The sequence below is a fragment of the Neltuma alba genome, unplaced genomic scaffold (assembly GCF_004799145.2).
Source record: "Neltuma alba isolate B1F8T4 unplaced genomic scaffold, ASM479914v2 tig00012646_pilon, whole genome shotgun sequence".
NCBI lineage: Eukaryota > Viridiplantae > Streptophyta > Magnoliopsida > Fabales > Fabaceae > Neltuma > Neltuma alba.
The window spans coordinates 173,822-188,348 of record NW_021637081.1 but is presented as its reverse complement, the minus strand read 5'-3'; the positions used below and the strand labels follow the sequence as shown (position 1 = coordinate 188,348).

At 36.9% G+C, this 14,527-nt stretch overlaps 2 protein-coding genes across 2 annotated transcripts; both read right to left on the bottom strand.

Annotated features, from left to right (window-relative positions):
- Nucleotides 1-5,045: 5,045 nt before the first annotated feature.
- LOC114729570 (cytosolic Fe-S cluster assembly factor NBP35) lies at nt 5,046-7,631 on the bottom strand. Its single transcript, XM_028916593.1, has 3 exons — nt 7,414-7,631; nt 7,230-7,331; nt 5,046-6,209 (listed from the first exon to the last, which is right to left on the bottom strand). The coding sequence occupies exons 1-3, from the start codon at nt 7,448-7,450 to the stop codon at nt 5,281-5,283; spliced, it is 1,068 nt and encodes a 355-aa protein (XP_028772426.1). The 5' UTR covers nt 7,451-7,631; the 3' UTR covers nt 5,046-5,280.
- Nucleotides 7,632-10,296: 2,665 nt separating this feature from the next.
- On the bottom strand, nt 10,297-14,200 carry LOC114729569 (F-box protein SKIP14). Its single transcript, XM_028916592.1, has 2 exons — nt 12,601-14,200; nt 10,297-11,936 (listed from the first exon to the last, which is right to left on the bottom strand). Exons 1-2 carry the CDS (start codon nt 13,531-13,533, stop codon nt 11,382-11,384), a joined length of 1,488 nt encoding a protein of 495 aa, XP_028772425.1. The 5' UTR covers nt 13,534-14,200; the 3' UTR covers nt 10,297-11,381.
- Nucleotides 14,201-14,527: the final 327 nt, after the last annotated feature.

Here is a 14,527-nt window from a genome sequence, read left to right as displayed (position 1 = left end):
AATTCCGTTGAAAATAAGGTTAGGTCTCCAATAGTTTAGATCGGTTTAATTCGCACTTGCTTTTGAACCTGATTCTAATTGCCGACCAAAGAATTTCAACTCATAAAGCAAAATACTTTTTTCTGTATTAAAAAAAAGAAGAAGCAAAATACGAGTACTTTTTGGGACCCAAATCAGCTATCATCTAGTACTTCAATGCCACGTCAGGGTGAAGGGAAGAGCATGGGCATGAATTTCGAGCAAGGGTCCCTGTGATCGCTGCCAGGCAAAAGCATACTATTATTCTTTTAATTTTATTTAAGGTTTTAGTTTAGTTTGTTAATTTTTTTTAAAAATATCTTTTCCGTTTTTTTCATACTAACAATATTATCCGCAAATGATGATTTTGTGTAATTAATCATTGTTATTTTTAAAATTAAATTTAATATATTAGTGTCTGAAAATGTCATATTAACACTTAAAATTTTAATACAAATAATTTGTATACCAATTTTAAAAGTTAAATGACTAAACAAAATATTTTATAAAATTAAAGGATCAAGAGGACATCTTACCCAAAAGTAAAGGACTAAAAATTTATTTTTGGCCAGCCAAAAATATCTCCACGTTTTGAATAAAATGATGATTGATGATACTACTTCCGGTCCTAATTATAAGAGCCAGTTGACTAATTTGAAGAGATTAAGGAAATAAACTGAGTTAGTTATTTATCCTAAATAGGTGTTGTCTTTCCTAAAATATCCTTATTAGTCAAGTGTATTGACTAAAACTATTATTGTAAGAAAGACTACTTTGGAAAAAAAAAATGTATAAATATAAAAGACAAAAGGATTGGAGTCTTATATTTAGGACTAAAATAAAAGTCAAACATGTCTTATATTAAGGACCAGAGGTAGTTTACTATAAGTGAGCGCGAGTACGGGCAGGGTGATTCACTTTACTAGTTTCTTCTCCACAAATCGTGATTCAATGTGGAGGAAAAATCATAGACAACATCATCGTACACAGCTTTTCTGCTTTCATCTAATTCTTAGATTAATCTTCCCTTTAATATCTGTCATTATGCAGTTAATTATCGCCTAGCATGGAGAGACTCTTCTATAAACACAACTTTGACAAAGTACGTTTAACTCAAAGGAAAACAAAAAGTGTACAGTTCCAACTTCTTTACGAGCTTGGTATGTTGCGGAATTTAGGCTCTGTTTGGATAGCACCCCAAACCATGGTTTGGGGAAATACTACCCAAACAGCTCTCCAAAAACCAAACCATGGTTTGGGTCAAAACCATGGTTTGACTCAAAACCATGGTTTTGGAAAAAGCAAAATTTTTTGCTTTTGGAGAAAAAAGAGAGAGGTGAGGGCATATGATATGTATCTTGTTATTTTTTTATAAACATATTTTTTTAAATATATTTAATCTTATATTTTATAAATACAATAGACATTAATTATTTATTAATATATTATCTTATGTATTATTAATTATGTGGTAAAAAATATTATTAACAATTTTATTTCTTCAAATTAAAGATATCATAAAATCTATTTTTTCTGTAATATCATATTAACTTATGCTTTTTTTTAGTAATTTGTATATATAAAAAGTGCTTCTGATAACAACTATCCAAACACTCTCAACTTCTCAGCATTTTTTACAAAATCTATTCTTACAGAATCTATTTTTTCCAGATCTATTCTCCAGATCACTTTTCCAAACACGTTTGGTTAAACACACCCTTAATCTATCTTTTTGACAGCGGAATTTAACAAGTCAAATGGGTCAAATGAGAGAATCAACATTAACCAAAGAGGGAGAACAAGATTAGGCGATAATTTGGTGGGTAGCAGAAGGACGAACAGAAACAACAAATTAAGGAGTCAATTTGACGTTGTCATGTTACACATCAATCCACATGCAAGATTCTAATTAATGTAAACAGAAGAAAAAACTCGTGGTGGCAGGGCTGATGGCTCTCTGTTAAGAATACATACAATGAAACTTGAATTTTTTCCTCAAATCTTATCGTCTTTCCACCAAAACTTTCTGGGGACAAAGCAAAAGGCGGGGTCTTATTACCCATCCATCACCATCTTTAGCTACTTTACCTCATTATCCAACCTCTCTCTGATTCCGACAGATTTTTCTTGACGATCTTCCTCAAGAGGCCAAGGCAGAGAGGAACACTAAGCAATGTGGGTGCAATTAGCACAGATACAAAGGATCTCCCTGATGAGACGTTAATTAATATATCTTAAACCTAATAATATCATCTCAAAAGAATTGAAACAAGGAGCTAAGTAATCACAAAATGACTAGGAATGAACGGTTATCCCTTCTGAAAGAGGCTGTTTACCTTGGTTAGTACATGATACTGGAAAATTAAGGATTAGATTTAAAGATGTGGTGAGCTGTCTTGGATAGGGAGGTTCATGTTAAAAAGGGCCCAAGTTCAACCACCCATAGGTGATGGAATAAAACACATCCCAAAAGCAAAAAAGTGTTAACATGTGAAAAGGGCACAAAGGCAGCTTTTTAACACACCAAGAGCAGTGCATTAAAAAGCCTTATATAGGGCAGGTTGGCCTGCTTTTGAGAACAGTGATGCATGTGAGAGTATGTGATGGTGAACTCCCTCCTCCCTCTAGTATCAATATCTTGCCTTCTCTAGTCTCTGTCTTTGCTTTAACAAGGCTCTTGAAGCAAACATCTTCACATGGGCTTACAAACGCCAACAACACCTACCACTGTAACAATAACAGACCAGCCAGTCCTAGTTAAATACAATGTTACGTTATTAAAGTTCTGCATTGCACAATTCAGGGACCACTAAATTATGATCAAATCCGAATACCTAAAGCTATTGTAGATGAAGGAGCTAGAAAAGTTGGAGACTCATCAAAACCATTGCTTTATGACCCCAACAGATGGCCCGCCAAGTTCAATCATAGATGAAAAGGGATAATAGCATATTCAATTTCTGTGAATATCCAAAAGCAGGATGGTGTTTCACCCTTGCCTGGGGGGCAGAAGGAGGTGGCTTCCACCCAAGAAGTTCAGTATCCAAGTCAAAACTAGGACCCATGTCCATAGAGTGATGCAATATTTAATTCATATTGTACAAAGTGGAACTAGTTTTATGTTTCTCAATTATAATATGCCATGCTTGTTTCGAGAGTAGGAGACTCCACTAGTGGGAGCAATGCCAATTGCTTCCAAGTCCCACCCGGCCACTGTTTTGCCACCTGAAACTTAGCTTTCAATGCTGATCTTCCCCCAGATGATTTTCTACAAACAAAAATAATAATGATTGACTTTAATTTAAACAAGAAGGTCGGCTAATTTTTGGATTGAAGTGTGATCCAACATATTTTTAAGGGCGAACTCTTGAAAAATAAATTATATTGACAGTCACAGTCTTGTAGTGTAAAGTGAAGTGGCTTTGCCGCCATTTATAAACTAACATTATAAAGGCAGCCTCATCAGTGGTAATAAAGTTAAGCAAGGAGAATCTCTAGACAAAATTCTACTCTGTTGCCATGAAGAAGTAATATTTTCGATCAAGAAAGATCATGAGCTTTAATTTTCTGATGAACATCCCATGGGAAAGGAGAAGAGACTAACAAGTCAAAAGTAAATAACAATCAATAACTAAATATGCCTTTTATGCCTTCCTTTCCATTTTAATCATAGCCAGAAAATTTCAGTTAGTCACTTAGAAAAAAACAGAAGACAGAGATGCACTATAATTGGGAAAGAATGGAGTCTTAGCACATTTTTCCCCTTCGTAAAGTTCCTTTTGAACCAGATGTTGGTCTTGACAGAGTTATTCTCCTTGATTCTTGCACGGTTATCCGGCTTAACAAAGCGTGTTTCAATGTTCTTCCCACGTAATTCACTTAGTTCAAAGCAAATGATTTTCTTCGATTGAAAACTGATACAGCATAATCTTCGAACCTTTTAATCATATTCCGCAAATTATAGTCTTCATTCCTTATGTTAAGCTGTCAAAGTCATTCCATCCACCCTCCAGTCATCCACCAGATGGGAACGTAACTCCATCTCTTAATCATTTAAAAGAAAAACTAAAGAAACCAGGCCATGCCCATGCAGTAGAAAAAGAAAAGTGAGGTATTATGAGATTAAATAGATCAAAAGGACTAAAAAAAAAAAGAATATCAAAAAGACATTAAGAACCACCGAAAGAAACGATTCTCTCATAATATAGGATTCGTGTTATCCTAAACAGGAAGAAATCTGATCAAATCAACCCATCTGAAGTGGAGGCGGGGAAAGATAGAACTTCCTCGGGCTCATCTCATCATGTTGGAAGTCTGCATTATTGCAAAAACTACTATTTTATATGCCTAATAGCTAATGGGTGCAGTGAGTTGAATGCTAGCTTCGAGATGTGAAACTTGGGCCAAATGCATCGGAAATAAACAGCATTGAAAATGACAGAGACAGCAAATATTGAAGATGGTCTGATGGTTAGATGGCACTGTTAATAATTTAGTCGTCATAGGAATGGATTATAAACCAAAGATCCATGGTTTCGGTAGTCTACATATTAAACGAAATGCTAGCTGAAAAATAAAAGGAGGCATAAAATCCTCTGCTTCACCTGTAGCCCCACTCATTGTCATAAAATTTGCGATGGATCAAATTTTTGATAAGATGAATCATTGAATTCTTCCTTCCTTCCACGATTTGAATATTGATAAATCTAATTAGGGTTAACTTTCCTAACTTGATTTCTAATTTATACGCATACATATTCTTTAATAATTTTAATTTTTTGACACTCACGAATGATGTTCTTGTCATTTTTTCAATTGCAGTAGTTCTAAAATATCTTTTATGACACTGATCCTTTTTATATATTCATATCAACTCATAAAGACTAAAAAGGGGTTGATAACTTGATATTCAACGGATTATACGTTATTTCATTTAGTGTCATTTATTTTTATTCTTATTCATACATTACTTACATCTAATTATCCATCCATGCGTCGAAGGGTTCAAAGCACAGGGCTTCATTGTATTTTTTTTTTTTTAAGAAGACAGACTTATTAAAACATAGGTAAAATGGTACACAGCTTAATGGGCTTCTTTACATGGAGAAAAAATAAATGAAGTCCAAGAAGCCCAATCTCGTCATATACAAAGTCCTCTTCATCATATCATACCAGCATCAGTACCGCTAACATTAAAGGGCGCACAAATACATAGAATTATGTATTTATTTTTTATATTCACGACTTGTCAAAGTGAATCCCCTATGCAACACCATTAGGAGGCGTTGATAAGTCCTGATTTTCCATCAACTTCTCTATAATCTTCTTCAATGCAGGAGCGCTCACACCACAAGTTTTATCAGCAAAGCATGATCTACCTTCTTCAGCTGCCTTGCAGAGCTGTGGATCCAATGGAACCTTACCAAGAAAAGATACCCCCATTTCATTGCACATCTTTGCTGCTCCACCACCGCTACTGTCAAAAACTTCACTGCAAGCAATCAATTCTAGTATTTCTGGTGCTTTTTCTCTCAAATACTGCAAAGCCCAACTTGTGACATCTTTCTGCTCGCCTGTGCCCGTCATTGTCATAAACTTGAAATCTGTGATAGGTTGGCAAAGACCACTCATGTTCTCTACGACCCCAAGAACTTTCACTCCAACTTTCTTGCAAAAACTCACCTCCTTCCTCACATCAATCAAGGAGACTTGTTGGGGTGTGGTAACTATGATTGAACCATCTATTCCAGTGGCATCAAGGCACTGGACAATTGAAATATGCTCATCTGAGGTACCAGGCGGAGCATCAACAACAAGAAAATCAAGTTCCCCCCAATAAACGTCCTTCAGAAACTGCTTGATAAGCCCATTTTTGCGTGGACCCCTCCATATGACAGCTTCATCGGGGTGAGGAAGCATAAACCCAATTGACATGACTCCTAAGTTGGACTCCACATAGACAGGAGACCAACCAAGGTTGCTCTGATGTATCTCTTGCCCTTCTAGGCCTAGCATCTTTGGAATGCTTGGACCACAAATATCAATGTCAAGAAGACCTACCTGAAAATCCATTGCTGCTAAAGCAAATGCCAGCTGGGCAGAGAACGTGCTCTTGCCCACTCCTCCCTTTCCCGATAGAACCAATATTTTATGCTTCACAGTGGCCATTCTATCTGCGATGGATACCAGATCTGCCAAAACAAATGCGGAAGACATGCAACCAAACTTTTTTCAGGGAAGGAGTATCAAAGCAGCATTACATATATGCCATACCAAATCAATGACATTTCTTCTAACCCAATTTGCCCAATAATATTGAGATATCGACTTTGTTTGCACCACAAAATATATGTACTACTGTACTTGCAATTCCATGTCGTCACCAATAACAGAACAAAGAGGGTAAAAAAGTTGTTAATACATTTAAATATCTTAACCAGCCAATCATTCATCAATACAATATTGGAGAGACGAACAATTTATATAATGCATGTCAAGAGTCGGGCCTTCTTTATGCAGGGATAAGTTCAGGGTGAGGGGAAGCTGCCCCAATCTAAGGCCAGAGCATGCTGTAAGCTTAGTCAAAATACCAGCCTGTTGATAGTTAAAGCAAGACAATGCTAAGTTATAGCAGTACACACCACAACTGATGAATTGGATATGTAGCAGCGAAACAAGCTTACGAATTATTCTCCGGATATAGCTGACATTGAAAAAGTTGCTATGACTATTTCTCACTTGGACAAATTTATGTAAATAAAGTGGAACAATATATCAGGAAATAAATTCTTGAGTTTCACATGGATCTAAACAACTTTAATCAGGTGCCAATGCCACTAGAACAATTTGTACATTTGAGGTGTTCAAATGGGCGACCACCAACGAAAAATAGAACTTCTACTTATATGATATCCCCCCAATCCGACATATCACACGGTGTTTAGGACATCATTCTCTCCCTAGTACACACAAATACATACATGGATTTCATATCAAATCATTATTGACCATTTCAACCTTATTCCAAGGCTGAAAGTAAAACCATACCAAGAAGCAGGGCCGTCTTTAGCTAACTGAGGAAGAGGTAAAAAGGGGGATAAAAAAAGCATAGAACCACAGACTTCTCAAATAAACAAACTTAGCGAAAGGTTCAAAAAATAAGCAAACCAAAGCTTAAGGCGATTTTAGTCATAAAGGTACAGAAAAAGAACCTGGGTCGGGTCCTTTTGGAGCAGTGGCACAAACTTGTTGATTGGGGCAACCTTCGCATGCGTCGGATTTTCCTGCAGCCTCAGACTGGGGACCTGGGCAATCTGAAAACGAAAATAATAAAATGAAAACCTAATAAGTTTTTATACATGACTCGTAAAGACAGAAAAGGCGCAAAATTCATACGCTCGTTAGCGTTCTCTGGGATATCTCCGTTCTCCATGGCGACTCTTGCCGTCGCACACTTCAACTTTGAAGAGCAATTATCCTCGCAGCAGCTTCTGCAAAAGAGACTGCAAGGGGAGGAAGGAACCAAGGAAGAACCTAGTTTAAACTCGAAAAGCGACGTCGTCACACAAAAGAAAACCTAACCGACTTATTTTAAGGGATTCGGCTGTAATTAATTTTCTTATAAAATAAAATAATTATCATGGGACTTTAACTGATGTTGACCGGGGTTGTCCGGCCGAAATTGAAGAGAAAGGGAAAGGCAAGGGAAAAAAACGCTGTGAACGGCGAATCAATCCCAGCTTTCGTGGCGGCTAACTGCCCCGTGACCGCCATTTCCATCGCTATCCATTATTTTCTGATTGGTTTTCTGTTTGTCTTACGGAGCAAGGGCTCGCATCCTCTCTCTTCCGATTACGTGGCAATCTCAGAGGCCACGTCAGTGGAAATCGGGCTAATGCAGGAAAAAAGGGGGCGTTTTACGTGGGCGTTTTCTTTTCTGTTTTTGTTTTTTGAAGGTATGGCCAAAACAAAACAATATTCAGTTGTAAATTCCCTTACTGTATAAGTAAGCTCCCCTTTATATATATTCTTCCAATTCTTAATATAAGACTTATTTAATTAATTTGATTAAATTAATAAATTAGATAAGTTAGTTAATTATAAAAAATATGACATGTTTTTTCTAAAACACCATAATCTCTTTTTTAATATCTCTTTTTTTACCTGATTATAATTAAGGAAACATCTACAAGGATAATTTTAAAAAATTAATAAATATAAAAAATAATTCTTATATTTAAGACAAAAAAACAATTACTTTCTATATTAAGAATCGAGAAATGTATACATAAAGTACAATAGAAAAACAGTAGTATTCAACAGCCGATCAAGGAGCGGAAATGGTTGGCGGACAAAAAAATCAAGAGAAAAATTACATATGATATTTTGTGAGACCGCCAGGCTGAAATTAACGGTGGGAACAAGGCATAATTAATTATAAGCTTGAGCTGACTTTTTGGTTAAATAAACCCGATCAGATCAAGATCAAAATCAGACCAGGTGATGAACCTTAATAAGCCCAAACCTATTTTTAATATTTTAATAAGTTATTTAAATATTACTGCCGTGTGATTATAAATATATATTATATTATGTGCATAAATATGTTACTTTTATATTTATATCTAATTATCTATATATACAAGGAAAAGAGCATGTAACAAAATATGAAATAAAAATAATTCAAATTATAGTTATTTATATAGATAATTTATTTATGTAAATGTAATTGAAAAAATATAAATAGATAAGTGTACAAGCAAAACTTTAGGTAAATAAGCCTGGCTTTTTTGTTTTTTTACTAAATATGCCAAACTCAAGTTGAACCAAGTCATAGGCCCCTAATAGGTTTGTTGGCCTATTTTAGCTCCTAGTCCTATAAACTTGTTTTTGAGTTTTTTTTGGCCTTAAGCAATAAGCATGTTTTCAACCGAAAATACCGGTTTGCATCTAACTACGAGGAAAAAGAAAAAGGAAAAAGACAATAAAATATCTTCAAAATTACTAAATGACAAATTAGGGTAGGTAAATTTTAAAATCCCAATTCAGACCCCAGGTACCATTTTGGAATTTTCAAATGTTATAAAATTACACAAATGCCCTTTACCTTTTTTTTTACTTTTTTTTTAAATACTGCCACATCAGCAATTCTGGCCGCCGGAGCTCCGACGCCGGCGACCCTGCCGGCGGCCAACCACTGGAGCTCCGCGCGACCGGTCATCGAAGTTCCGGTGACCGGTTGTTGGAGTTCCGATGACTACTCTTTCTTATATATTGACTACTCTTTTTTAGCTATTGACTACATTTATTTTTGAACTTTGATAACACGTTACCGGAACTCCGTTGACTGGTTAGGGGTGCTCTAGTGACTACTCTTTCTTATGTATTAACTACTCTTTTTTAGCTATTGACTATATTTATTTTTAAATTCTGATGACTACTCTTGCTAAGCTATTAACTACTCCAATAATGCGATTTACTACTCTTGTGTAGTCAATAGCTATATAAAAATATTCATTGGAACTTTGAAAACAAAAGTTGTCAATAGTTAAAACAGAGTAGTCAATAGCTATATGAAAGTAGTCACCGACAGTAAGGACAATGTTGTCATTTTACAAGATTTGAAAATTCCAAAATGGTACCTGGGGTCTGAATTGGGATTTTGAAATTTACCTACCCTAATTTGTCAATTAGTAATTTTAAGGGTATTTTACTGTTTTTTCCCAAAAGAAAAAGCACTCAAAAAATGAAGCAAATTTATTATCAACATTATTACTAATTAATCCCATTAACAACAGAACAATCTGTAATAACAATTGTCATGATAGAAAATGACAACTATTTCCTTATTATTAAGACTTAGGGGGTGCTTGACATTTGTGAAAAGTACTTTTAAAAAACACTTTTCTGTAAGTCAAGACAAATTACTTCATATATTTATTTCGTGTATTATAAAATTACTTTTAAAATTATAATTTAAATTCTATCCAAACACCCCCTTATTTATAATTATTTTCCTTTCTTAAAATCTCATTTGGCCCCAAAATAATGTTAACATGTGTTTAAGACTCAGATTTCTGTCCCCAAAAGTTCATTTTAAAAATTATTTAATAATACAAATTTAGCTTTATTTTTATCACTCTTAAGTAAATTTCTCTAAATTCTCACAAACATGTTAAAGGACTAAAATTCAAGAAGTCATGGTTACGCCCCTTGACAAATAAGGAAATTAGAATCAACTCCGACATATCAAGAATAAACGATGTTGGAAATAAAGCAAATCAGCAACTGCACACTTGTGTTCTAAATTTCCTGTTGATAGATACGATACGAGGCATATTGATGATGATAGTTTCCAAGCTCAACGATGAACGCATCTAAAGAAAAGGTACAGGCGCAAAGTGTCAATTTGTATAGTCGACTGTTTGTGCTTCAGTTATTACACAACTAAAGATAAGAGCAGAATTAAATTGTTCTTCCGGTTATCCTCTCCCCAGTCTTCAGTTCTTGGGAGTGACTTCCAGCTTCAGTTACAGGCAACATCAGGAGCAACTGCTTCAATGAGTACAAATCTTCCGGCAGGTGGCCCCATGTCATGCGGTCGCCTTCCTTTAGAGAGAGTCCTATGCCAGCCATCAGTATACAGAGAACGACGGCGACAAATTTTTCCCACAAACTCGAGACAATGTCCACTGCAGGAGACGACATGTCCCGAAGAAGGGATTGCTTAGAGAAAAGGTGTGCACAACCAACATGAGCACACCGACCTTCAAGAACTACCCATTCTTCCTGTCAGTGAACTCTTCACAACTTTTTCCCGCAGGAGCTGCATTCACGTTGGCCTAGTTCAGTAAAGGCCATGGCCATGCATCTCTCGTCTACTCCACAACCACAATAAATTATCATTATTTTTGTTTCTTTTTCTTCTCATGGAATCTGAGTTCCCATTTCCCTCCAGAATGATCGCATCTTCTTCCTTCCTCCTGTCTTGAGCAGTTAAAAGCAGCCCATCTGCAGACAGTTCAACAATTTGCGCAACATGCAATAGGAGATCAGTTCTGATGATATTCAGTCCCCTAAAAACTTAGATGTTACTGACTGTCGTTAAGTGTGATACTAGTTCAGCTATCTGATGGCATCATGTAGAGGATCGTGTTTCCCAAAAATGCAAAGCTTGAACCTTAATACGACTTGACTATGTGGTCATCCTATGCGATAATCAGCCGACACAGCAGGGCTAGAAGCCTTGGCAGATGCATCCATGACAGGTTCAACTTGTACATTCAAAATCCATACAGCCGACCTTGCGCATTCTGGTCTGAATAATCTAGAAATATACTGCTGCTTACGCTAGGGCTAGTCCATCAGCCATAGAGGCAAAACTTATACATAGTCCTTTGACTAATAACAGTGCGCTTGGAAGAATCCTTTTCAACTGTGTTATCTGGACAACTCACCAGCTGGTTCCAACAATTCAAACAAAGCAATTCCAGACAGAATGTCTCTTCACAATCAAAATCCTTAATGCACTGCCCACAATGGATGCACCGTTCTATGCAAGCTATGCAACCTCTACACAACGGAGAAGCCTGTTGCTTCTGCTGGCAACTCTCTGCAGGGCAATCATAGACAAGTGTTGGCATCTGGCATATAGGACAAAGCTCTATATCAATTACACGGTCATCATTACACATAGTATATGGAAACCATCCACGGTAGAATCGGGGCCTCTGCTCTTTCTGTTGCAAATACTTGTCCGCATCTAATAAGACCTTCAACTCCTCAAAATGCTTGTCTGTTACATGAGGAAGCCCACCAATTTCTAAGTGCTTTATCCCAGGTTTCCCTGATGACTTTAGGGCTCTCATGTGGAGTAAAATCCCTTCAACGGTAAGTCTAACACAACCAGGCACGCTTAGCTGAAAGAGGGAGATGCAAATTTTCTGAGTTCCTCACTTAAAAACAGATGGACATATTGATTCCATGACATAATACATAGTTGTATAAAATCATCATATCAAAACCATAAGAACAAAACCGTCTGCAAAAGATACGATAGTATACAGAATGATAGCGCTCACTGAAAATCAGCAGACAGACAGTATATACACAAGTCAAGGCATCTCCAATTGTCATCGTTTCTTATACCAACCCATGTAAAGATTCAATTATGCTTATATTGCCTTTATCTGATGTGGCAATTAATAAAGCAGATCATTATCGTTGAGCCAGACAATTATTGAAAAGACCACCAGTAGTGAACAGGAAACTTTGCAAGTACCATGTATAAAGATTTTAATCATCATAGCTCTCAAACGCACTTTTGTTGTTGTTGCATATTCTCTAGTCTTTAATAAATGATTCAGATTGGATCAACCAAGAGAGGAATACAATACAGCTGAATATCAAGAGAAAACAAAGAAAAAGAGTAGCTACATGTACTTACATAGCACACAATTCTGACTGGACATCTTACAGCATATGACACACAGAAATATTAAAACTTTTCGCAAGTGATAATGGAATATCCTCAGATAATAAATAAGTGCACGTAAAGTTTGAGATCACATTGCAAATACTGACCTTAGTTAATCGAGGGTTGCTTCGGAGAACAGACGTCAGACCACTATCAGTGATCCTTATGCAATTAACCAGGCTCAAGGATTGAAGAAAACCTTGAGCCCTGTTAGTTAACTTCACCAGTGCGCCATCAGTAATCCTCAAACTCAATGACTGATCTATGTGTATACTCCACCATAACAGAGGATTAGCTCTAACACTATCACGCAAAGATCTGCAAACCTGTTCAACTGAAAGAAGGTCCGTGACACCTAGATAATTCAACACCAAACGCATAGCATCATGCGGACTGCCTGCTTCACCATCATAATCAATTTTGGTTGAATTTTTCAATTCTTCTGCTTCACTGCTCGAAACCCAGCTGCCTCCGTCGCCAGTGGGTAAAACCGTCTCCACTTTTCCATCTGATACGAGGCCGCCATCAAACAACCCATCAAAAATCTGAAATCTATCGAAAACTTCATCTGAAACAGAAATCTCATTGCCTTTGTCGTTGCCTCCGGAAGGGAAACTACCAGCACCGTTCCAACCCCAATATAGACCCGCAAAAAGTTCATAATCAAGCTTTGTATGGGTTTCATCCACCCCAAGGACATCATACCCTGACGGGAAATGCCAATCAAAATCTTGAATCCAATCCGAGATTTCAGGGAAGGTAGACTTCATTATGTTCATGCCAAATGGATCCCTGGGCAAGCGATCAAGAATATCATCAACCACGGCCGCTGGTTCATCAAATTCCCCCAAATCAGCATTGACTAATTCACCACATGGGTTATCTTCCAATGCCTTATTGAAACTACAAAAGCTCCACGAATTACCAAAACAACCAGATTTCTTAAACAAATAACCATCGACGGCTGGCCCGATAGGATGATACGGACTCTTCTCCGGGGAAGCCAGAAAGCTCGAATCACAGGAAAAATTCAGAGCCATGTTCTAATAACAGTCTCTGCACCTAACCAAATTGAATTCCACAGAAACCCTATTAGAAGAATATAACCTCAAAGGAAAACACCATTTCGATGCGGATAGATCCTTCTGCCCAGGAGAAACAGAAAACCCAATTAAGTACAGTACAAGAGACCTTTTTTCACCCAATAAACACACACTAACTGCATGGTTCCTGAATCTCGGTAACCTAATCAGCAATACCCATGCTTTCAGTTTTCCAATTGGGTTGAAGGGAAAGCAAAAACTAACACCTCAAACGCAACGTGCAAATGAAACCAGACAAGAATAATGACAGGCCCAAGGAAGGTAGGGGACCCAATCAATTCATTCGTAGATCTAGAGTTTGCAGAGAGTACAGAGACACCATAAAAGGCAAGTATAGAAGAGCAGGAGATTCTGGAGTTCGGGTAGTTGGGTTTGCCGCGAGAGAAAAAAAGATTAGCAGGAAAAAAAAAGTTGGGACAGGAGAATGTAGGGTTTGACCCACCCCACTCATGCAATGCAAGACAATCGAGGGAGGATGGAGGGAAGGAGGAGAGAGAGAGCCAAAAATATGAGGGAAAAGAGCGAATTGGAATTTGGAAGGGACGGAGAATAAAAGCTCAAAAATAGGAGAGAGAAAGGGAGGGAGAAAGAGGCGGGTGGAGAAGTGAGTGAAGAGAGGGAGACGCGTGTAGGAGTAGGAACAAATGCGATTGAGAGAGAGCAGCCAATCAAAGATTTGGAGTTCCTCACTCCTGCCTTTGGATTGACTTTCAAGTTTCAAGCCCTCCTCTTCATCAATTCCATCCTTTTTTGTTATCTCTTCTCCGAAATCACCGAGGTCGGTACATTATTAACCGTCCATTAACCGCGTTTTTCAATTTTGTTTTGTAGTATTATTTAATGGAATTTTTTTTAGTGTTTTTATATTTATATAAAAATTGCTACACTAAACAATGTGATTATTACTTCTTTTTTTCTCCAAGCTGTGGTC